This window comes from Oncorhynchus kisutch, linkage group LG22 (assembly GCF_002021735.2).
Source record: "Oncorhynchus kisutch isolate 150728-3 linkage group LG22, Okis_V2, whole genome shotgun sequence".
NCBI lineage: Eukaryota > Metazoa > Chordata > Actinopteri > Salmoniformes > Salmonidae > Oncorhynchus > Oncorhynchus kisutch.
This window is the reverse complement of record NC_034195.2, coordinates 28422386-28448251: the sequence shown is the minus strand read 5'-3', so window position 1 is coordinate 28448251 and position 25866 is coordinate 28422386. Positions and strand designations below refer to the sequence as shown.

General features: G+C 40.0%; 2 protein-coding genes across 7 annotated transcripts; both read left to right on the top strand.

Moving 5' to 3' along the window:
* Nucleotides 1-6337: 6337 nt before the first annotated feature.
* Nucleotides 6338-13704, top strand: znf592 (zinc finger protein 592). 4 transcript variants are annotated; one of them, XM_031801696.1, is made up of 10 exons: nt 6338-6629; nt 7138-7211; nt 7304-9611; nt 9726-9904; nt 9999-10172; nt 10291-10450; nt 10556-10660; nt 11022-11134; nt 11368-11506; nt 11633-13704. In XM_031801696.1, the coding sequence occupies exons 3-10, from the start codon at nt 7323-7325 to the stop codon at nt 12068-12070; spliced, it is 3597 nt and encodes a 1198-aa protein (XP_031657556.1). In that variant the 5' UTR covers nt 6338-6629; nt 7138-7211; nt 7304-7322; the 3' UTR covers nt 12071-13704. The 4 variants fall into 4 exon arrangements, with proteins under 4 accessions (XP_031657556.1, XP_020311628.1, XP_031657555.1 ...); XM_031801694.1 differs by having other exon boundaries at nt 6384-6629; nt 10556-10828; XM_020456039.2 differs by lacking the exon at nt 7138-7211 and having other exon boundaries at nt 6353-6629; nt 10556-10828.
* A 2458-nt stretch (nt 13705-16162) lies between these two features.
* On the top strand, nt 16163-25022 carry kti12 (KTI12 chromatin associated homolog). Of its 3 annotated transcripts, XM_020456328.2 has the most exons (11): nt 16163-16287; nt 17033-17146; nt 17269-17370; nt 21498-21549; nt 21669-21721; nt 21872-21927; nt 22180-22259; nt 23048-23207; nt 23307-23369; nt 23595-23663; nt 24325-25014. In XM_020456328.2, the coding sequence occupies exons 3-11, from the start codon at nt 17349-17351 to the stop codon at nt 24466-24468; spliced, it is 699 nt and encodes a 232-aa protein (XP_020311917.1). In that variant the 5' UTR covers nt 16163-16287; nt 17033-17146; nt 17269-17348; the 3' UTR covers nt 24469-25014. The 3 variants fall into 3 exon arrangements, with proteins under 3 accessions (XP_020311917.1, XP_031657553.1, XP_020311916.1); XM_031801693.1 differs by lacking the exons at nt 16163-16287; nt 17033-17146; nt 17269-17370 and adding an exon at nt 18695-19290 and having other exon boundaries at nt 24325-24434; nt 24599-25022; XM_020456327.2 differs by lacking the exons at nt 16163-16287; nt 17033-17146; nt 17269-17370 and adding an exon at nt 18720-19290.
* Nucleotides 25023-25866: the final 844 nt, after the last annotated feature.

The window sequence follows — 25866 nt, the reverse complement described above, 5'->3', positions numbered from 1 at the left end:
TTGGACCCCCAAAGTCTCTCCACACAGAGTAGGCCTAATTGGGCAAAAGTCCAAACAAAGGACAATGTAACAGTGATACCTTCCAAAGCAATACACATTTGGATTCTGTCAAAAGGGAACTAACACACATTGATACAGTTGAAGTAACAAACATAGGCCTACCTTCTGAGCACAGTCAACCTTCAAGTCAAACAAAAACAGCGACACCGCAGCAGCACAGACCTTCAAATAAATCTTGCAGAAAAGCTAATATACATGCTTTTGTCACTTCTAGATTAGACTACTGCAATCCTCTACTCTCCAGCTACCCGGATAAAGCACTAAATAAACTTTCATTATTGCTAAATACGGCTGATAAAATCTTGACTAGAATCCCCCAAAATGTATCATATTACTCCAGTGCTAGCCTCTCTACACTGGCTTCCTGTTAAGGCTAGGGCTGATTTCAAGGTTTTACTATTAATCTACAAAGCGTTACATGCTTTTGCTCCTACCGATCTTTCCGATTTGGTCCTGCCATGTGTACTGTACGCTATGGTCACAAGATGCAGGCCTCCTTATTGTGCCTAGAATTTCTAAGCAAACAGTTGGAGGCAGGGCTTTATCCTATAGTGCTCAATTTGTATGGAATGGTCTGCCTATCCATGTGAGAGATGCAGACTCGCCCAGGGGTGCAGTCTGGCCCAGGGGTACAAAGGTGAACGGCAACGCACTGGAGTGACAAACCGCCCTTGCTGTCTCTGCCTGGGCGGCTCCCATCCCTCCACTGGGAATCTCTGCCTCTCACCCTATTATGGGGGCTGAGTCACTGGCTTACCAGCACTCTTCCATGCAGTCCCGAGGAATGGTGCGTCACGTTGTGCCAGGATTTTATTGCTATACTCAATTTGAGTGGGTTGAGTCACTGACATGATCTTCCTGGATGGTTTTCAAGGCCTCTCGGGCTCGTGCGGTGGAGGAGATCTTTGTGGGTTATACTCAGCCTTGTCTCAGGGTAGTAAGTTGGTGGTGTGTTGATATACCCCTAGGTTATTGTCCTGCTGAAAGGTGAACTCCTCTCCCAGTGTTTGGTGTGAAGCAGACTGAAGCAGGTTTTCCTCTAGGATTTTGCCTGTGCTTAGCTCCATCCAGTTTCTTTTCATCCTGAAAAAATCCAGTTTTTGCCAATGTCAAGGATACCCATACCATAATGCAGCCACCACCATGCTTGAAAATAAGGAGGCAGTTGCTCAGTGATGTGTTGTGTTGGATTTGCCCCAAACATAAGGCTTTGCATTTAAGCTAAAAAATGTATTACTTTAGTGCCTTGCTGCCTACAATGGTGTAAAGTACTTAAGTAAAAATATTTGAAAGTACTACTTAAGTAGTTTTTTTTACAATTTATATTTTTTACAACTTTTACTTTTACTTCACTACATTCCTGAAGAAAATGATGTACTGCATACATTTTCCCTGACACTCAAAATTACTCATTACATTTTGAATGATTAACAGGACAAGAAAATGGTCTAATTCACACACTAAACACATGCTTCCATTTGTAAATGATGTCTGAGTGTTGGAGCGTGCCCCTTGCCATAAATTAAAAATAAAAAATTAAATTATGCTTAATATAAGGAATTTGAAAATATTTATACTTTTACTTTTGATACTTAAGTATATTTTTGCTATAACATTTACTTTTGATACTTAAGTCTATTTAAAACTAAATACTTTAAAACTTTTACTCAAGTAGGATTTTACTTTTACTCAAGTATGACAATTGGCTACTTTTTCCTCCACTGGTTGCTTACAGATGCATGTTTTGGAATATTTGTATTCGTATATTTGTAATCTATTTTCACTCTGTCATTTAAGTCATTATTGTGGAGTCACTACAATGTTTTTGATCCATCCTCAGTTTTCTCCGATCACAGCTGTTCCCGTAGCTGTTTTAAAATCACCAATGACCTCATGACCTCATGGTGACACCCTGTCCTGCAGCTCAGTTCAGAAGGACGACCGTATCTTTGATGTGTATGGGTGGTTTAATACATCATCCACAGCATAATATAATTAAGCAATAAGGTAGGTACAAGGTACAAGCCAGAAGAGGACTGGCCACCCATCAGAGCCTAGTTCCTCTCTAGGTTTCTTCCTAGGTTCCTGCCATTCTAGGGAGTTTTTCCTACCCGCCGTGCTTCTACATCTGCATTGTTTGCTGTTTGGAGCTTTAGGCCGGGCTTCTGTATAAGCACTTTGTGACATCTGCTGATATAAAAAGGGCTTTATAAATACATTTGATTTGTTTTGATTTAAAAGCTCTAATCTAACCTGGGGTGCTTTTATGCTGTTTGAACTGTCTGTTATTTAGGATCCCATTGGAGACACTGACCAAAATTGGGATTCCTATCCTAATCGTACCCTGTCACACAATGCAGTGTAAAAAATGTACCCATAGAGATAGATAGATAGAGGACTGATCTTTGTATCTGTGCCATTATAGCATCTGTGAAAGCTTGGGCAGCACATCTCCATTTTGAAGTAGTCAATTTTATTCTTCACGATTGGCTGGTGAGGAGGGATCAGCCAATGAAGTTTTCTGTGGCTAATAAAACAATTTTCCACCACCATTTTCAGATTTTAAGACACCTTATGATGTTGCACACCCTTGGCTGTTGTCGGAAAATCTGAAAATGTTTGTGTAAAAATTGTGTTTTAAGACAATACACATATTTGTCCTGTTTTTTTTTCAGATGGCACACCATTAACTGCCCTGTGCTTCGCTGTCCATGCATAGGCTATAGCCTACTCTACTCTACAGTAAGCCAGCATGTGCAGGCGGGAGCGGAATTAAGAAATCGGTCCCGCACATACTTCTATTGTGTACCATGACAGTGAAGCCTGTAATGTTAGAGCTGTTTATTGCTGTGTCCGTGTGAAAGGTAGGGAATTAGCTGGAGAAACTGACAGATCAATAATGTTACATTACCATACTGACTTAATCTTCAATCGTTTGGCTGATGGTTTCATCCTTTGATTCAGGTCTAGTCTGATTGAGACAAAAGAATAGCTAATGTTAGCCAACTTTTGGCCAGCTCTCTCCCTAGCTGGTACATCAACTAGCCAAGTTTACTTCTGAAACAGGACAAAACAAAGGCTACAAACCATTTCTATACAAACAACAGCTGTTAGATAGTAATAATAGCCACCTCAAAACTCTATCTAACAGATAGCTGGAAGCTAAAACTGACCTGGCTGTGGTAGCTACTAGCTAGCATAGCTAATTAATGCATCTCAATTGAGAGGGGATGAAACATTAGCTAACATTACATGTTAGTTACAATTCTAGCTCAGCACTGGGAATAAATACTAGTTTCGTTTAAAAGATCAGTTAACTAAAGAGTAGCCAGTTTCCGCTCTGCTTGATTTTACAACTCGGTGAAAGAGTGCAACTATGCTCAACTCCCATGTGCTGGTCCAGCCAGCCATCTAGAAACTGTGCCTTCACACAGCCTGTCAGCCTGTTCTGCAGTGTCCGCAGGCCCTGAATATTCCAAACATTCTGAGGCGTCCGTATGGTCCTAAAGCACACCAGTGATGGTTTTTGTATCACATTGCAATGATTAAAGTACAGTCATTTACAGTGTGTGCAAATGGAGTAAGGAGGTAAGGCAATACTTTAGTAAAAGTAAAGACACCTTAATAGAAAATGAGTGAAGTAAAAGGGAAAGTCACCCAGTAAAATACTATTTGAGTATAAGTCTAAAAGTTTTGGGTTTTAAATATACACTACCGGTCAAAACATTTAGAACACCTACTCAGTCAAGGGTTTTTCTTTATTTTTACTATTTTATACATTATAGAATAAGTGAAGACATCAAAACTATTAAATAACACATATGGAATCATGTAGTAACCAGAAAGGTGTTAAACAAATCAAAATATAATTTATATATCTTTAAATAGCCACCCTTTGCCTTGATGACAGCTTTGCACACGCTTGGTATTCTCTCAACCAGCTTCATGAGGTAGTCACCTGGAATGCATTTAAATTAACAGGTGTGCCTTCTTAAAGGTTAATTTGTGGAATTTGAGCCAATTAGTTGTTTTGTGACAAGGTAGAGGGGTATACAGAAGATAGCCCTATTTGGTAAAAGACCAAGTCAATATTATGGCAAGAATAACTCAAATAAGCAAAGAGACAGTCCATCATTACTTTAAAATCTCTACAGGATCAGTGTCCCCCCCCATGGGATGGTTAAGCTAACATAGGCTAATGTGATGAGCATGAGGTTGTAAGTAACATAAACATTTCCCAGGACATAACTATTGCTGAAACTATTGTTAATCTAACTGCACTGTCCAATTTACAGTGAAATAATACCTTGGTATTGTTTGAGGAGAGTGCACAATTATGAACATGAAAATGCATGAATAAACCAATTAGGCACATTTGGGCAGTGTTGATACAACATTTTTAACAGATATTCAATAGTTCATTGGATCAGTCTAAAACTTTTCACATACACTGATGCCATCTAGTGGTCAAAAACATTTATTTGTATTATGTTTTACCGTATCTAATGTGTTGATGTTGAGATGTGTCTGTTTTTCCTACATTAACTTCACATTTCCACAAACTTCAAAGTGTTTCCTTTCAAATGATATCAAGATTATGCATATCTTTGCTTCAGGTCCTGAGCTACAGGCAGTTAGATTTGGGTATGTCATTTTAAGGCAAAAGTTCATTAGAGTTCCAAGCCTCAGAATTGCAGCCCAAAATAAATGTTTCACAGAGTAAAAGTAACAGACACATTTCAACATCAATTGTTCGGAGGAGACTGTGAATCAGGCCTTCATGGTCGAATTGCTGCAACGAAACCACTACTTATGGACACCAATAAGAAGAAGACACTTGCTTGGAGTCCAAATTGGAGATTTTTGGATCCAACCGCTGTGTCTTTGTGAGACGCGGTGTGGGTGAACGGATGATCTCTGCATGTGTATTTCCCACCGTAAAGCATGGAGGAGGAGGTGTTATGGTGTGGCAGTGCTTTGCTGGTGCTACTGTCTGCGATTTATTTAGAATTCAAGGCACACTTAACCAGCATGGCTACCACAGCCCTCTGCAGCGATACGCCATCCCATCTGCTTTGCGCTTAGTGGGACTATAATTTATTTTTCAACAGGACAATGGCCCAACACACCTCCAGGCTGTGTAAGGGTTATTTTACCAAGAAGGAGAGTGATGGACTGCTGCATTAGATGACCTGGCCTGCACAATCCCTCGACCTCAACCAAATTGAGATGGTTTTGGATGAGTCAGACTGCAGTGTGAAGGAAAAGCAGCCAACAAGTTCTCAGCATATGTGGGAATTCCTTCAAAACTGTTAGAAAAGCATTCCAGGTTAAGCTGTTTGAGAGAATGCCAATCGTGTGCAAAGCTGTCATCAAGGTAAAGGGTGGCTATTTGAAGAATATCACATATATATTGATTTGTTTAACACTTTTGGTTACTACATGATTCCATATGTGTTATTTCATGGTTTTGATGTCTTCACTATTATTCTACAATGTAGAAAATAGTACAAATAAAGAAAAACCCTTGACTTGAGTAGGTGTTCTAAAACCTTTGACCGGTAATGTACTTAAGTATCCAAAGTAAATGTAATCACTAAAATATACTTATGTATCAAAAGTAAAAGTACAAGTACAAGTATAAATCATTTCAAATTCCTTATATTAAGCAAAGCAGATGGACACATTTTCTAGTTTTGATATTTACAGATAGCCAGGAGCATGCTCCAACTCTCAGAAATAATTTACAAACGCAGCATGTGTTTTGTGAGTCCGCCAGATCAGAGGCAGTAGGGATGACCAGGGATGTTATCTCGATAAACTATGTGAATTAGACCATATTTCCTTTCCTGCTAACAATTCAAATCATCGAGTACTTTTGGGCGTCAGGGAAAATGTATGGAGTAAAAGGTACATTATTTTCTTTAGGAATATAGTGAAGTAAAATTAAAAGTTGTCAAAAACATGAATATTAAAGTAAAGTACAGATACCCCCCAAAACGACTTTACATTATTTTTACGTTACACCACTATGTGCCCCAAATGCAATTCTGAAGTCTAATACATCAACAGCGCGATTTCAACTGATTCTTACATTTTTTGTTGTTGTGTCAAATTAACTAATTATTGTATTTTGTTGAATTTATATAACAACATTCCAACCTTGTTTAGCATGATATATTCGTGTCTAATTGTGGCATGATTCCACTGTTTTCTGTCGGTTTGCATCAGTTTCATTGAGGGGCTTTTATTTTGAAGGCGATCCCTCGAATCCGCTATTGTTGCTCACAACACACTGGTCTGGTGACGAAGGGGTGGAATGCCTTTTCACATAACAATTACTGAAGCCTATCACATTGATAGCTTCCAATAGTTCATCCATTTGTGAATGATCAATACATTTTTACTACAGGCTCGCTAGATAACAGGACATGTTAGCGCCCGCGGGTTATCTAGCAAGAAATCATTAAGCTAGCTAGCTGTTTTGTTGCAAAGGAAGAAGTCCACCCGAAAAGAACGAGGCCTGGGGAGAATTATGGCAGCAACACCGGTAGCTAATCGATAGATAGGTGAACTCTTCTTTTGTACTCATTATATATTCGAATATATATTTAATCTCATACCTAGATGATTTAGTTTGTCATTGAGTTAACGTTAGCTATGTTAGAACTGCAAGTGTCAAATATCCGAGCTAACTACACTTCTAACGTTACTTTAGCTAGCTTGCTAACTAACAGCTATCTCTAGCCTCTGTATACACATATACGCTTTATTTAGCTACAGTTTCAACAGCTCTCTTGTAGTATAATACGTTTGATGAGATATATTATAGCCAGCAATCTATTTTGACGTTAAACTTCAATAATCTACACTTTGTTGTGGCTAGCTTGCCAGCTGGAGATTTGTTAACGTTTTCTAGCTAGCTAAGTAGCCACTTGGGTCAAGTGCTAGGCGAAGTTATTTGACAGCTAGTTAGCTAACGTTGGTGAGCCAAAATGTTTAGCATTACAAGGTAGCTAGTTAGTGCATTTTAAAGTAAACATAATTCATATTAATTGATCTCCGGTATCTGCACAGAGAGAGCGTCCCATAATGACACCAACTGACAACCTTGCAGAATTTTAGCAACAAACATTAACAAGAGCCAAATGGTAAAGAACTCTCCAACGTCACTGTCCTCAGGGAATATGCCATATATATTGTAAGTTTATGTGCTTATGTTTTAACTCTGTGTTTTACTCAGGTTTTGCAAGCATTCGAACATGGGGGACATGAAGACCCCTGATTTTGATGATCTTTTGGCTGCCTTTGACATCCCCGATGCCACCAGTTTGGATGCCAAAGAGAACATCCAGGAGAGTCACGATGAGGCAGAAGGTCAGCTGAAACACACAGGGATGTGTATGGATGACAGCTTATCTGTTCACCAAGCTGTGGGTGCATCTGATGTACCTGCTGTCAGTGTTATAGTGAAGAACACAAGTCGCCAGGAGTCATCTGATAGTGGTGGAGAGAGAGAGGGCCCACACTTTGGACACCCATTGCAAAATGGTTTCAGGGGGTCAGGGGCCGCCATGGAGTCTCATCAGATAGACCACAGTGGTTCTAAGTCTTTTGTGTCTGCTTTGAATGGGGGTGGCTCAAGAGGACTCTTAGGGAAGACCCCCGTCCAGCACAAACTTGAAGGAACGCCATCCTTCTCAGAGTCCTTTTCCCAGTTCAGCCCCATCTCTAGTCCAGAATCTGAAGACAGCCGAAGCAATGGCGTTGATATCCGTCCAAAACAAGAGAGACCCTACTTCCCTGCTGCCTCTATATTTATGTCTGCAGAACCCCCAATGTCAGACAATCAGAAAAAACAGCTGTCTTACAGCATGTTTGACAAGTGCCATGAAGTAGACTGTGACGTACCTGAGAACCTTCCAAGGAGCAAAGGAGAATCTATCAAAGCAGAGGATACCAGGACAGAGAAGCCTGACAGTAGTGTCAGTGACCAGAAGGTAAAGGGAGATTGTTATAGTAGTGCAATGCTCCCTACAAATGATCATAACAATATTGAGTCAAGCAGTAACGTTAATATAGTGGCAGTGTCTAATATGCCCACAACTCATCCATGTGTCAAAACTCCAACATCAAAACTATCGTCATGCCTTGAGGCATTAGTGGCTCTAAATGCCAGAAAGGATCCCAGTGAACAACCAAATTATCAAGACTTATCATTGGCTCATGATGACAACATAAAGGTTAGTCCAAAAGTGCCCATGTCACCACAAAGTCCCAGGAGTCCTCTTGAAGCTGTGAAGCGGTTAATGAAACCACCTGACAGTCCTGTAAGCATTTGCAGTAACAGCAGTGGCAAGGGATCCCCTGCACTGGCATCTGGCTCACCCCCAGCCATACCGAGGGTCAGGATAAAGACCATTAAAACCACGACTGGGCAGATCCAGCGCACGGTTACCAGTGTAGTACCTGATTCAGAAAACGAGGACGTTCACTCTGTTGAGTCCTCTCCATCCCAGAGTATGATTGTTGAGGATGCCTACCCTAGTTTGTCTCCCTATCCCTCTCATAATGTGATAAGTGATATTATTGTTGATATGCCCATCAAAAGTACACCAGTTGGTGCTCTGCCCTCAAAGGTTACTGATACTAAATTAGAGGGGAACTCCAAGAGGCCAGGACAAATGCAGTCCGCAACTATTTTTCATAATACAAGTAGTCCTGTTATGAGGTCTATGCCAGTTGCCCAGCATGGGCCTTCTACACAAAAGAGGATTTCATCAGTTCAAACAGGCAACTCCCCCAATACAAGCTTGCTTCCCAAGGCAATGCACTTAGCTAACCTGAACCTAGTCCCTCACAGTGTTGCTGCCTCAGTCGCAGCACGCTCCACCTCCCATCAACAGAGCCAACAACACACACTTTCCTCTTCTATGGTGTGCAGCACTGTCCCATTGGTACACCAAGTGAAAAAAGCTGCCCCTAATCCATGTGCTGCCATTCCTAGCACAGCAGCAGGAACTTTAAACAGACTGTTAAATAATGCCAACCCTGTACCCACATATGTACCCAACCTAAACCCACCACCAGAGAGCAACATCAACTTGCCACCACGTGGATATTGCTGCCTGGAGTGTGGGGACTCCTTTGGGGTAGAGAGGAGTCTTGTTTATCATTATGGCAGGAGGAGTGTGCACATTGAAGTAGCCTGCACCCACTGTGCTAAGACCATGGTATTCTTCAACAAGTGTGCCCTGCTGGCACATGCACGGGAACATAAGAACAAAGGTGTGGTGATGCAGTGCACACAGCTCTCCATGAAGCCCATAGCAGAGGGACAGATGTTTGCACCCTTGATCACTGAATCCTCTGTGCATGTGGGCTCCCATGTGCCCCCATTATCCTCACCTAAAAGCCAACCAGTCATGCCCCTCTATCCAGACAAAGTCATCCGCCACAGACTCCGCTGCCTCGAGTGTAACAAGCAGCTATTGGACTACAAAGGTCTCGCAGGCCATTACCAGAGGTTGTCGGAAGAAATGGAGGGACTGGTGAGAAATAATTCAATTGAAAATAATTATAATTGCTGAAATGTTCAGTATCATAGGCCAGGTAAAAATGAGAGTATTTCTATATGTTTTGCTCTGTGTTATTTTGTCATATAGATGTGTAAGGTGTGCTCAATGCTGCTACCCAACAAGTGCAGCTACCGGGCTCACCAGCGTATTCATGCCCACAAGTCCCCTTATTGCTGCCCTGAGTGTGGTGCGCTGAGTCGCTCTGTGGATATACAGAAGCATGTGAAGGAGAACTGTCTTCACTATGCACGCAAGGCTGGCTATAAGTAAGTCATTACTAAAGTATATGCTCAGTGGATACATAACACAAAACTATTCTTATAATGTTGTCCACTTTTTTGGAAATCCTTTTTCTTCTAGGTGTCTTCATTGTGATATGGTTTTCATGTCATTTAATGTGCAGAAGAGTCACATTGAGGAGAAACACTGTGAGGTCTTCTATAAGTGCACCATCTGTCCTGTTGCTTTCAAGTCTTCTGGTGGATGTCAAATGCATTTGACAACTAAGCACAATGCCAGCAAAGTGTCCCCTCAGTGAGTTTGTGTAACTAAATGCATGTTCTGAAATGGGCATATTTGCTAACACATCTTAAAGTTTGACGTGATTGATTTCAATGCTATTTGTTCTAATTGGGTTGTTTTTCTGTTCCAGGTTAATCTTCAAGTGTTCTTGTGAGACAGTGTTCAAGAAAAAGCAGTTATTGCTTCAGCACTTCTATCAGAACGCCAAAAAGCGTGCTACCTGTGTGTTCAAGTGCCCTGAGTGCACTTCAATCTTCACCCAAAAGCAGTCGTTAATGCAGCACTTCAAGGTATGGCATCATCATCATCTTCAATCTAGTCACATTGACATATAAAGGGGCACATAATGCTCAGTTTTAGCTCTGTCTTTTAAAAGCTGTCTGTCTATATTACAGGGGGTACATGGAGGAATCTTCAAAGAGGAGGTGGAGAAAAGCACAAAACCACCAGAGATGACTGCACAGCACCAAGATGTTACCTCGGGATTCCACCAGCCAAAGGTAAACACTCCCATAAAACACTCAGACGGAACCAGAAAAAGGGCCAACTTGGCCGCTAGAGACAGCAAGCCCAATCTGAAGAATGCTGGCTGGAACTGTGGAGAGTGCCTACACTGGCTGCCTGACCGAGAAGCCTATGTCTCTCACATGAAGAAAAGCCATGGGAGGGTGAGGATCAATTTTGTAATTCTATTGCGCATTCAAACAAATTGCTGTAGCATTTATACTATAGGACAGATGATAATTTAGGGACCACCTCAGATGTGTGATTTACAGCCTTCAGGCCCCTTAATGAAATGAAATAATTCCCAAGTCAGCTCAACCCTTAATTAAGTAAATCTGCTCTCTGTGCATTCTGTAGTCTATGAAGAGTTATCCATGCCGGCAGTGTGAGAGGTCTTTCAATTCCTCTACAAGTTTGAGAAGACACATTCGCAATGACCACGATGGAAAGAAAAATACATTTACCTGCTGGTGAGGGTTTCATCCTGAAATCTACATTACAGGGCCCGGTTTCCCAAAAGCATCTTAAGATGCTTTTGGGAAACTGGGCCCAGTACATTGCGTCCTGAAAGATTGGGGCATAACTGGCACTTATTGGCTGCTGGGTGGCTCCACAGTAAATAGACAAACATGTAAAAACAAAACGGTGGTTACCACATTTTATGACTATTTTTAGTATGATATCATTTATTCTTATTGTGCAGGTATTGCACAGATGAGAGGACAACATTCACTACAAACATCATGTTGAAGAACCACATCAGTTTGATGCATGGGATCAAAAATCCAGACTTCAGTCTGTTAAAATCAGCCCCTCTGGATAGCAGTAAAGCCTTGGGAGAGGTGATTTTTCTTTTAAAAGTAATACCAATATGTATGATCTGTCATATTTAATTTCTTCAGCATTTTACACATTGTCAAAAAAATATACACTTTTTAAATAGAATTATCTTTAACTTTGATATGCAGGGACCTGTTTCAAAGAGACCTGCTGTTGAGTCTGAGGGAGAGGGGCAGGAAGGCGCTGCCCTAGAAGGCTCCCCCGCCAAGCGTCTGAAACATCAGTTTCGCTGCTCAAAGTGTGGCTTCACCACAGAGGATGGCACACAGTTCCAGAAGCACATACCTCAGCATAAAACTGATGAAAACACTCCCCAATGCCTGCACTGTGGATTATGTTTTGCGTCCCAGCTATCTCTCAACAGACACCTGTTTATTGTGCACAAAGTCAAAGAGCCCGAAGAAGAGAGGAAAGAAAGGATGGACATGGAGTACGAGTGCAGAAAGAAGCAGGAAGAGGACGTGGGGAAAGCAGTGGGTGTGAATGAGAGAGAGGACTTGCCACCACCATTAGTTAAATCTGACCCCCAACGAGGTCAACCAGGTTGCACTGTGAGCCTGCAGTAAGACTGACTGTAAATCCACATACAGCTTTCACCTAGAGTTTCATGGATAGTGTCATCAGCGGACAAAATAAAAGCAATGAGAGCAATTTTGAACTTCATAAAAGCTGCGATCTCCATTTCCTTGGGTAATAGTAGTTTAACTTCAGATGCTTGACATGCTGCACTAAAGTGGTACCTTTTTTTTATTTAATTTTTTGCCTTTAAACTAAATGCTTTTTGTGTTTCTCAAAGCCTTGGGACTGGCAGTTGTTCCAAATCAATTGGGTAATTTTGGAAAAAGATTATAATGAATTATTTACTTTGTTTTACCTTTGAAGCTTGCATGTTTTGTATTGTAATACATGTCTTAAAATGCCTCTGGTACATAACCACACCCACCTGTAAAGGCACAGGGTTTGGTTCATCAGCATTCTGTAGTGACCCCAGTTATATCAGTTACGTCCCTCAGGCTTACCTCACATTTAGTTTCATATCATAATGACTTTGCTTTAGTTTATGGCAGCCATATCATATGCTTGGTTTCATATTTTTGGCCTTATAAAATACATAATAATAGATGGCGCTTCAAGCAGGTCGTGGCTATACTGGTGTTATGTAACAGTATTACAACTTCTATCATACTGTATGTTGAAATATTTACTCTTACCTAGGTACCATTTAGCACAGATTATATATTTTATATCCATTCCATACCAAAAATAGTTTCACATTCATTTATTATGAAAGCCGGCTAAACTACCCAAATAGCACTTTTCTACAAGATCAAATACAGGTGTTGGAGTTAAATGCCTTGCTAAAAGATATTACCTTTTTTTACTACTGATTTTGTAGCTTGGTAAAAGTGAGCTTTCATTCATTTAAAATGCTCTTATATCTATATTCATAGTAGTGGTGACTTGTCTTAGTGATGTCATTGATGTTTTTCTTGGTTAATTGTTATCTTTGGTGAGTGTGAGAAAGCATCTGTTTTGCAAGATAATGCAGGGTGTTGGAAGTGGCTCATTGCCAGCAGTGTACTAAGGCAATTAAAAGAGCAGTGATTTAAATGTAAAGGGTTAGAGCATGTCTGAGTGCATGGGAACATGTTGAAATAAGCTGATGATGGAGACCTGTGCAGCTGTATCTACCTCCATGGTGTATGGCAGTGATTGTTAAACTTGGGATGTTTTGGGAGATTTCACTTTTGTTGCAAGCAATGTAAAAATTAATTGTTATTATTCTCAATGTATATCTCCCACAATATTAAATTTTATAAATTACTTTGGAGATTATTTATAGTCACATTGACTTATCTTGTAAACTTTCTATTAAAGTGCTGTATGAACTGTTCATTTTCTAGTGGTTATCTGATAGTCAGTGTTCATCCCAAACAGCCACTGTTAAAACGCAGTGTCAATGAAACTTCACATCTCAGTGTTTTTATATAGCCTGTCAAGAGAAACTTTGTACTTTTGATAATATGTACAATATTATGGACATGTAAACTAATCCATGTACACAGTAGCTAATGAACCCTTTATATTTGCAGCATTTCTTAATCCATCACATATATATTCAACCTGCATCGGCCATTGTGCCTTGCTGTAATGTTTACTTCAAATAACTGCAAATAAACATGAACGTGTCCTGAAATGATCCCTTCTGGTATGGCTGATATCCCTTCTGTGATGAAAATGTGCTGGAGAAAAAAAATATTTTTGCCCTTCAAAAGGTTTTTTTCTCAGTCCAGCCAAACCAATATGGCTAGTGTCTCCCCAACCGACTGGACAATATGATGCGCCAAATCCAATCCCAGTCAAGTAATAAGAAGTAGCCAGCGGGGTTGATAATGAATGACTAAATCTCATTTCAATAAACGGCGCGTGATCATATAAATGCTGGTGCTGTGACACGAGAGCACGAAATTCCCAAGAGCAGAGCAAAGCGTGGTTTTAACCTTGACAAGTAGCCTACCATATTCTGTACACAAATACTGTCGTTTTAAAAAAAAGGATGACGAGAGGCACATTGACCTGCAAATCGGGACTTCTTTCTTGCTTTGTTCTACTCTCATACATAGGTATGACATCTTCGATGAGTCTCAATTTAAATGAACTTAGAAATAAAGTTTCAAACATCAAGGTAAATCAGAGGGGAAGTTTATGGGCAACTGGTAAGTTATTGTCATTTATAAAGTGTCAGTAGAAATTATTTCAAAATTGAGGCTAGAGCAATTTATTACTTTACAATTTAATTTTGAGGTCATGTTATATCACCATAATATGTTGGTTTAGTTTAGTGAGCTAACTCTGAATAATTCCGTTTACTATTTGTGATTAGTCATGTTTTGATAACATTTTAAAATGTATATTTTGCCCTTAGGTCATTTCATGGGCAAGAAAAGTGTGGATAGCTCGTTTTTGGAATCTTCCTTCGGGGGTGGAAAGATCCCTTTTGGAGTTCAGTCTGCCAACCCCAAGCGCAAGGCAGAGAGTTTGACAGAGCTGTTAATTGAAGAGGTGCTGAAAAGGGCTCTACAGGTTCCGCAGAAACGGGGCATTAGATCGGGTGAGTTAAAAGGGGTTTAAGGTATCTACTGTAAGTGAATGGTGTATGTTGATGTTGGGTTCTTATTGTACATGTATCACATTCCATATTATACATTCATGTGCAAGCAGTAGCCTATACTGTATGTTTGTGTACCGTACCAACAGAGAGTACATTAATTACCGTCTCTGCCTATATCAGCCTAATGCCAGATTGGTCGCAGGCACATGCTGCGTTGTCATTTCCCTTGTGTATTTCGTGTTGACCTAACAGCACAATGTATTTTTATTTAATTTGTTGAATTGTTAGGAGGCGGTTTTCCTGATGAAATTACTGGACAACATTTGAACCAACAGAAATAAACTGAGAAGGCAGAGGGCACGCAACACCTGTACAGTATCAACCCAGAAAGAAGATGAATGGAGGATTTCAATAAAGTCATCATATCGACATTCGCAAGATGTTAATCTAAACCAGCGTTTCTCAAACTCGGTCCTCAGGACCCCAAGAGGAGCACGTTTTGGTTTTTGTCCTAGCACTACACAACTGATTAAAATAATCAACTAATCATCAAGCTTTGATTATTTGAATCAGCAGTGTAGTACTAGGGCAGAAACCAGAACGTGCACCCCTTTGAGTCTCCAGGAAAGCTGAGCTAAACTAGCCTAATGTATTGTTAAAAAAAAAAAATTTATATATATATATATATATATATACATATATTTCGCCCCATAATTATACACTCTTGTAGTGCTTCTCATATCTGAATAAAAATTGAATAACAAAAATGTTTCATGTCTTGAGGCAATTTAGGTCACTATCACCCACATTTATCATATAAAATGAAGCCTGTCCACTACACTTATTGTTTTAGCAATTAATCGATGTTGTATCAACGCTTCTTTATACTATAAACGGATAATCTGTTCAGCCTTAGAGCATATGCCCTTCACATCACTTAATGCTTTGATTATCAATGATGTGTAATGTGAAGATATACCAAAGATTATATTTGACATAAACCTTGTCCATCTGTGGTTATACACTGGACAAAACATATGAACGCAACATGTCAAATGTTGGTTTCATGAGCTGATATATGAAAGATCCCAGAAAATGTTTCCTTATGCACAAAAAGCTTATTCCTCTCAAATGTTGTGCACACATTTGTTTACATCTCTGTTAGAGAGCATTTCTCCTTTGCCAAGAGAATCCATCCACTTGGCATATATCAAGAAACGGATTAATAGGCATGATCATTACACAGGTGCACCTTGTGCTGGGGACAATAAAAGGCCCCTCTAAAATGTGTAGTTTTGTCACACAACACAATGTCACAGATGTCTCAAGTTTTGAGGGATTGCGCAATTGGCATGCTGACCAGGGGCGGAGCCAGAGGGGTGTCCAGGTTGGCACTGGACACCCCTGAAATCTGATTGGCCACCCCGGGTGCCACCCTAAAATTTTATTCGCTACTGGCAGTTTGATGCTGATTGACATCTCATTTCACCTCTTGTTGAAAGAAGCATTTATTTTGACGTTAGGTGGCGCATTTTTCAAATCGAGGACGAGGAAGAGAGAATATTAACGTTGGTTGCGAGATACAGAAGAAGAAGAACATATAGAAGAAGAGATAATATTTCCACAGCTTCACGATCTATTTTCGAGATTGACGAAAGCATCATATTTGAAGTAAGTTTTAAGGTTTAGCATCGGGTTTAGGTTTACTGAACAACTATTACGAAAGTTGAGTCGCTGTGTAAGTTAACTTTAAATCTTTGGCTCCATTAACAGACAGTTAATCAGATAAGAGAGATCGGTTCCCAATTTAGCCTAACATTATGTTTACATCTGTGCTAGTAATAAACGCATATACAATGCAGTGTCGTAAATGACAGTTTACGAATGTTTAGCTAATGTGGGGTAACTAGTAGGCTACAGCTGTCAGTGTTCAGCAAGTTAACATTCAGCAATTTGAAATCCTTTAACTCAGTTAGATTTTCGTACTTGAACTCAAAACCAACTATTGTTATTATCAATCTGTTAATGTTACTCAAAATATTACCACAATTAAACATGAAAAAGGGAGAGATATCACACTTAAAGAAGCACAAACAGGCAGATCAGGTGCAAACAGACCCCAGCCCTTGCATCACCACTGGACCCCAGAGCAACTCCCTACCTGAGGCTCGTCAGAGTCAGTATGGTCAGACTTCACAAGGACTCAGTCTACCACCACTAGGTCAGAGCATCTAGCAGGCGGTCAGTCACATGCCCAGTTCAGAATTTAAGTTTAGCTTCAGTTTGTAATAGATTATTTTGTCAGATTAAGCCTCACTTTAAAATGTTGGTTGTTGATTCATGTGTGTTTTTGATGGCTGTGGCATTTTCATTGTGATTATACACTAAAGGTTCTTGTCATATTTTAATGTAATAGATGTATCTAGGGATGACACAGAGCAAGACAGTGAGCCAGAGCTGCCAGGAGAGGTCATCGAGCCCCTCCCAACTGCATCAAGCACCAGATATGCTGTTCCAAAAGGACCCAATGGTAGGCCAGGCCTATACTTTAATCTACACATTTTAGTTAGCAGCTGTTAGTATCTAATCTTGTGGATCACTTAATTATAAATCTCTATAGAGATATGACACATTATTTAACGTGTATTTCAGACATTTCAAGATCCAGAGAAGAGGGTACTGTACAGCTGTGTTTGAAAACATTTCCCAGAACTCAGCATGGTACTAGGAAAATGGCTTTCTCCAGCTCCTGGTGTAAGGACAATTCATGGCTTGAATATTCTGTAAATCAGGATTTGACTTATTGTTTCGCATGTAGGCATTTTTTCTGCCCAATGCACCTGAATCTGCCTTCACATCACAGTCAGGTTTTTGTAACTGGAAAAAGGCTCTGTTTAAAGATTCTGGGTTTAAGCTCCATTCGAAGGCAGAGCATCATATCAATGCTATGTATGCTTGGAATCAGCATAAAAGGGCTATTGACAGCAACTCATCAATGTTAGATGTCATAAATGAGGACCGAAAAAAGAAAGTGGAGGAAAACTGTACTGACATTAAAACAATTGCAGATGTGCTCCTATTAACTGCCACTCAATATATAGCGCAGAGGTCATCGAGGGTCTGATGACTCTCACAACAAGGGTAATTTTTTGACAATCTTAGAAGAAATAGCAAAGCATGACCCTCTCATAGAGAAAATTATGAATGTGGCAATGCTAAGTACACAAGACACCAAATCCATAACAAATTCTTGAGGGCTGAGCTGAGATGGTACAAAGGGAAATATTAAGAGAAGTAAAAGAAAGTGAAGTTTTTAGTGTAATTGCAGATGAAACCAAAGATTGAAAGAAAAAAGAACAAATGTCTTTAGTGTTGAGGTACTATTACATCCTCAAACTTTTTACAGATTCTGTCAGCTGAAAGATAAGATGCAGCAGGTCTCACAAAAATGATAATTGATTGCCTTGAAAATCATGATCTGGAATACAGAAATAATCTTGTGGGGCAAGGCAATGACTGTGCATTCGTCATGAGCGGAAAGCATTCTGGTGTCTGCACGGATTAAAAACAGTGCAAGATTAGTATTTTTTGTGCACTGTAATGCACATTGTTTGAATTTGGTTCTTGACGATGCTGTAAAATCAGTGCATGAGGCAGTTAACTTTTTTGCTCTCCTGCAGAAGCTTTATTACTTTGTATCTGGCTCATACGTTCATCTCAAGTGACTTGTAGTTCAGAAAGAGCTGTATCCACAGCAGCAGCCCAGGGAACTACAGAGACTTACGGATGTAAGGTGGGCATGCAGATACAGTACATGGCATGGCCGTAATCTGAGGGACAGTCTTCCAGCAGTTCTGAGAGTGCTACAGGATATCACACTTGAAAATAGTGGGGATAGATCAGTGGAGGCAAGGGGCCTTCTTTCTCAGATAGATTTACATTTCATAGGGCTTGGTGATGCCAAATATCTTTCTGGCATGCTCCAATCAAGCTCTCTTAACCTAGCAAGGTCTGTGGATCTAGTAGGTGCCCTTACAGACACATTACAGGACTACAGAAGTGTAGTCTTCTTGACATTTTGTTTGAATGATTGTGACAGGCACATGTTTTACCGGAATGGCGTACCACCGCTATTTATTTTGCAGGCGTGCGCGTTCACGCGAAGGGGGAGCATTTCGGCACAACACCGGGACGCCATACCTGATCGACGATACATTCACCCCCGGCTTCACACCCAAGATTGTGGAAGGCGAGAAAAAACAAATAACCAATGGTTTCCACAAGATAGAACAGCCACAAAGTCAAAATTGCTGTCGTAAAAATGATCGAAAACAAAAATTTATTTAATTTAATTTAAGGCTAGGATTAGGCATATGGTTAGCAGTGGGATTGCGGTTAGGTTTTATATCAGGTTTTAAGAAGATACTTTGTAGAAATAGTTTTTTTTTTCATAATGGGGTTGGCTAACTTCCGGATACTACTTCCGGGTTTATGCCTAGCTAGCTGCATGTGTTTTTAGCATTATGCCGCTCATAGTAATGTGTGGTTTTCCATGTAGTGGCAAAACACGAAGAGCGGTGGAATTACAGGAATACTTTGAACAGAATACAGAGAGAAAGGTTCACAATGTAGGAGATGGAACGTTGGGAATTGAGAAGAACGCTGTATACGCAGGTATGCTGAAAGTTAGCTGATTAGCTTGCTACAGTTGTTAGCTAGCTAAACCTCTTAGCTAACAGTAGCTAGCTCACATATGGCTTTCAACCACAAGAGGTTGGTGGCACCTTAAATTAAGGAGAACTTGCTCGTGGTAATGTTTGGAGCGGAATGGTATCAAATACACGGCTTTCATGTTTTTGATGCCATTCCATTGGCTCCGTTTCAGACATGACCTGTCCTCCCTCAGCAGTCTCCACTGCCCAACCACTTTGTTCTGGGCAATCAAATCAAATTTAATTTGTCACATACACATGGTTAGCAGATGTTAGTGCGAGTGTAGCGAAATGCTTGTGCTTCTAGTTCCGACAATGCAGTAATAACCAACAAGTAATCTAGCTAACAATTCCACAACTACTACCTTATAGACACAAGTGTAAGGGGATAAAGAATATGTACATAAAGATATATGAATGAGTGATGGTACAGAGCGGCATAGGCAAGATACAGTAGATGGTATTGAGTGCAGTATATACATATGAGATGAGTATGTAAACAAAGTGGCATAGTTAAAGTGGCTAGTGATACATGTATTACATAAGGATGCAGTAGATGATAGAGTACAGTATATACGTATACATATGAGATGAATAATGTAGGGTATGTAAACATTATATTAGGTAGCATTGTTTAAAGTGGCTAGTGATATATTTTACATTTCCCATCAATTCCCATTATTAAAGTGGCTGGAGTTGAGTCAGCAGCCACTCAATGTTAGTGGCTGCTGTTGCCATGCATGTAGCCTACACTCCTTTCTGTACCGACTTCTCGAGATTATAGAAATATAATTAATTCTAGTTATGTGGTTCTAACTTGCTGTTCTAGCATAGCTAGACTCGTTTTCAGATACATTAGCTATCTGGTGCAACACATCTTCTTCGAAAATACAGTTGATCAGGCTGTTGATTGCGGCCTGTGGAATGTTGTCCCACTCTTCAATGGCTGTGCGAAGTTGCTGGATATAGGCTGTAACTGGAACACTGTCGTACACATCAATCCAGAGCATCCCAAACGTGCTCAATGAGTGACATGTCTGAGTATGCAGGCCATGGAAGAACAGACATTTTCAGCTTCCAGGAATTGTGTACCAACCCTGGCGACATGGGGCCGTGCATTGTCATGCTGAAACATGAGGTGATGGCGGCGAATGAATGGCTTGACAATGTGCATTCAAATTGCCATTGGTAATATTGTGTTCATTGTCCGTAGCATATGCCTGCCCATAACCACCATAGGGCAAACCGCTCGCCTACACGATGCTGTCTGCCATCTGCCTGGTTGATGCCGGGATTAATCTGTGAAGAACGCACTTCCAGCATGCCAGTGGCCATCAAAGGTTAACATTTGTCCATTGAAGTAGGTTACGACGCCAAACTGCAGTCAGGTCAAGACTCTGGTGAGGACGACGAACACGCAGAGGATCTTCCTATGACAGTTTATGCATAAATTCATTGGTTGTGCAAACCCATAGTTTCATCAGCTGTCCGGGTGGCTCGTCTATGACTATCCTGCAGGTGAAAAAGCAGGATGTGGAGGTCCTGGGCTGACGTGGTCTGCGGTTGTGATGCAGTTGGACGTACTGCCAAATTTTCTGAAACAATGTTGGAGGCAGCTTATGGTAGAGAAACTAACATTCAATTCTCTGGCATCAACTCTGGTGGACATTCCTGCAATCAGCATGCCAATTGCACACTCCCTCAATTTGAGACATCTGTGGCATTGGGTTGTGTGTGACAACTCTACATTTTAGTGTCAGTTTATTGTCCCCATCACAAGGTGCACGTGTGTAAGGATCATGCTGTTTAATCAGCTTCTTGATATGCCACACCTGTCAGGTGGATGGATTATCTTGGCAAAGGAAAAATGCTCACTAACAGGGATGTAAACAAATTTGTGCACACAATTTGAGAGAAATAATCTTTTTGTGTGTATAGAACATTTCCGTGATTTTTACTTCAGCTCATGAAACATGGGACCAACACTTGACATGTTGCGTTTATTTCTGAGTTTCCTAGTTCCAACTAGCACGTGAACGCAGCATGTGCCAATATTGCCCCATAAATTCCTCCCCTTATGTATTAACAACAGTGAAGCGATAGCCGATAAATAGGATATTGATTGTAGTTCCAGCTCACATATTAACATTGTTGATATATGTGTCACAGATTCTCAGAATGAGAAAAATGTAAGAGGATCTCTAAGAGCTGAAGCAGAGAGGTGAGTGTACTGCTCATAGATTGTGTAACGTTTCTGCCTCTATTTCCAGAATCAAATTGGATTTGTTTTGAAGTTACAGAAGAGATTAATTCATAAAAAATGTTGGTTTATTGCATTAGGAGAATCAACAAAGAGGATATTGTAATTCTGGATTCATTGAACTATATCAAAGGTAAATGTTCTCCATTTGTTTTTTATAATTGATTTTGATGGATATTGCAAATAAAAGTGTGTGGGTGGCTATGGCAATAAGGTGCTTTCTATGTATATCACCTAACCTAAACATCTTTAAATTTGTGTTTCTTCTATTGTAATCCATTAGGCTACAGATATGAACTTTTTTGTCTGATCAAACACACACAGACGCCTCACTGTCTGGTATGTAATATGTTGTTGATGGAAAACATGATTTTAACAGTGGCTGTGCATGATACCCCTTGGGGTAGACTAGCCATTATGGGTGGGTGGAGTTTGCACTCTGTTTCAAATTTAGGAGCACCATGGCGTACAGTGCTTATGTAGTTTAGGTGTACGCTACCATTCAAAAATATGCTTTCTTTAATTCATGAGATTTGTTTTCTCGGTGACACTGAGATTTACCTCTTAAATGTACCATATTTATTCATGAAGGTTTACTGTTTGACGTCAGCCGAAGTGAGCTCAACATGGAACACTGAAAGGGATGTTGAAGAGCAGTACACTCAGGAGATGTAAGTAGACCAAGTTACTTTCCCTTGGACAATTTTTATTTTGCTCACAGGATTTATAAGAGCTAACGACAGTACTGCTCAAAGACCCGCCTTGTTCTCAATGAGTCATTGTATGTCTAAACAACATGGCCATCTCCACATTTTAACAAATGCAGACTACTTTTTGTAAATGTTTTAAGATACCATTGATGCCTAATTCTTTCTCATGTTGTGTTATTGCCTAAATTGGCAACATTTAATGTATTTCTATTTGGTAGAGAAACACATTGACAAATTGAATAAATGTTTGTCTGATGCATTGCACTATAGTGTTTTGTAGTTTATGCTAATTTTCAACACCTGTCCCTAAATAGGTTTTTATGGAATCAAAAGGAAATAAAGAAATACATAATCAATAAAATAAATCACAATCTCATATCAATACATTGCATTTGTAACCTTTATTTAACTAGGCAAGTCAGTTAAGAACAAATTCTTAATTACAATGATGGCCTACACCGACCAAACCCGGACAACGCTGGGCCAATTGTGTGCTGCCCTGTGGGACTTCCAATCACAGCCGGTTGTGATACAGCCTGGAATCGAACTAGGGTTGCCAGAGATGCAGTGCCTTAGACCGCTGCTCCACTCGGGAGCCCTGATTTACAATGACATTTTAGTCATTTACATTATCACAATTATATGCACAATGAAAATGTCATAGGCTTCAATTGGATGCATGAGTGAAATTCCATTTGCTAATGTGACTTGCAGACTCATGGTCTTTGGTTCTGCTTTTGCTTTCACAGCCTAGATGCGCTGGTGCTGAGATTTGAAACTCCAGACTCCAGGAACAGATGGGACAGCCCACTTTTCACCATTCAGAAAGAAGACACACTTCCATTTGAAGCCATCTCTGATGCCATCTTCAAAAGGAAAGCACCCCCTCCTAACCAGTCGACACAGAGTGTAAGAAACTTGTTTCCATGCATAAATCACAAAGTAATGTTTCTGCATGCAGTTGGTAGTTTCAGGTTTTAAGTGAAGTTTTTCATCCATCTGTTGCAGCAACCACTGTCATCTACAAACTTCTTGTATGAGCTGGACAAAGTCACACAAGATGTGTTGATGGTGAGAGCCTTCATATTTATCAGTAACTTCCTTTATTGTTTTTTCAATCCCTGCATTGGTCACCCCCCTGCTGTTTTCTTCTGTTTCTCTGTTTTACTTTCAGGATAATTTGTTGAATGTATTATTTTTTAATGCTTAACATTATTGCTTCAGTTGTGTTATTAAATACTGTCTGCAATGCTGTCTGTTGGAAGAATGTATATTGACTCTTTCTGTTTGTACCAGGCAATTCTCAACTCCCAGAAGACAAGTGTTCCAGGGGATCTCATTGCTGTTCCAGGAGCTACAGAAAAGATATCCTTTGCCACATTTTGCATGTTGCTCACATATACCCCCCTCCTCCTTCTAAAATGTATTATTTTAGTATTATTTATTTGACAGTCTCTCATGGACGTATTCTTTTTATTTTAATCACCACCTCACACAGTCTAGCATCAACAGGGGTTAATGTCATCTTGTATCAAATAACTGGATCTCTTAGCATGGGGCTGTGGATAAATGGACATCCATCAAAGAGTATCTTTCATTTGATGCAGTTGGTGGCGCAGCAACTGAGCCACCAGAAAGGTATCACCATCAAACACATAGGATGTTTGAGACAGGGACCAAATCATTGGAAGCATGGCGACTGGCTTTTATCAGGATTCCGAAGCAGACTCAGAAACCAGTACTTTGTTGTTCCCCCTGCAGCTCACTTTGAACAACATAGCACAGGCAAAGTAGTGCTAGTGGAGTCTTGAACTACAAAATGTGAGTTGAATATTGATTGTCTTCAGAGAGATGATGTTTCTGCACAGCCTTCTGAAAGCATACATTAATCTCTTCAAATTGTGGTTTCGGGACATAAAGGGGCCGAAGCCAAATGTATTCGATACTGTAACCTTGCTTTCAGCTCTTGACACATCAGAGAATTCATGAGTGTTTATCACTGTGTTTCCTTAACCTGATGTCAAACATAGAACTGACCAGAAGTCTAAACATGGCAGAGCTCCGGAAACTACGACGCCAGTTCATCAGCTACACCAAGATGCACCCGACAGAGAATATTGGACACATTGCTAACATGTTTGTACAGTATCTAAACAAGAGTATACATTGATGACGTTTTATTTTAACGCCTTTGGTTCAGGTCAATAAAATTAAGGGAATGCCTTGTATGATATGTTTACATTGTCTGAGACAAGTACATTTATTTGAAGTGTCTTTGTGTGTCTCTTAATGTGTTTCAGAGGCTGCATCGAGGTTGCCCTTTTGGTATGAATCAAAATGGATCATATTTAGCTGTTGATGTTTCGCAAAATTATATAAGACTGCAAACTTATTAGAGAGTAGTCTGGCAGGTTTTTGGGGTAAATCTGTAACAATCGGTCTTAATTAGTACAATATAAATATTCTTTATCCAGTTTATTTTTGTCCTTAGGAGGCCAATGCAATATGTTTCTATTGGGGTTTTCCCCATTGGTTTAGTATACTAAGCAGTCTTTACACAAAGCATAGATTAAAGTGACACTGCATGACTGCTCAATTTCTTAGTTTGTAATATTTTATATTTGTCAATACGCATTGATTATTGCTTTTATTTCTATACTAGTCTAACATTGTGGGTGCAATGTATAATCCATTAAATTCATAATACAAAACCATACACTGACATTTAAGAATCATGGATTAATGTTTATTGAAACATGCACTACCCTGTACAATAGGATGGTCAGGGATTTTGTTAGCTGTTTTCAGTGAGAATACAGCACAATACAAAATGTCAGTTCACTTGTGGCTTCAGTCCTCCAAGCAGTGGGTCTGTGGGGATGTGCAATGAATTGGCCTGCGGCTGAATCTAGTTAATGGTCCCTGACGTAAGCAGGATAATTCCATCCGACTGCTGAGACTATTTCAGAGGTGTTTGATGCTTCATCGTTTTAGCCTGACGTGTGACCACTTCCCAAGTTAGGCTTTGCTGCCTGCTAATTGTAACACTTTGTCTTATCAATTACATAAATGTCACCGTATGCCTGCTGATGCTACTGTAATTGCCAAACCAGGAGATTAAGAGAAATATGGGCTCATTTCAAAGAGTAAAATGTCGATTTTGATAAGAGCAACACTGACATTTATTTTCTTGAATATTCCTAAAGCATTTAGAAAGGGACATGTTTTCCTTGTGGAGTTCTATTCCATCTCAGTGATTTCTCATTAATGACCAGCAAGCCCATAGGCTTTGTATTATCACCCTGTGCTTTTCAGATTGCCTTGACTTTGTTCCTAGGGAGACATTGGAGCAAAATCCACTCTCTGTCATTCATTCAGACTAAACGCAGATGGCAGTGGACAAGTCTTTGTGCTAACCCAGTCTAAAAATAGAGTCCCCATTCCCTTATCAGTACCTCCCTGACCTTAAGGCTTCCGCTCCAGGTCCTACGTGATCTGAAAATGGTGTAGGCTACAGAGTAACAGGATGCCATAATACATTTATTTTATTCTCCTTCCCTTATCAATT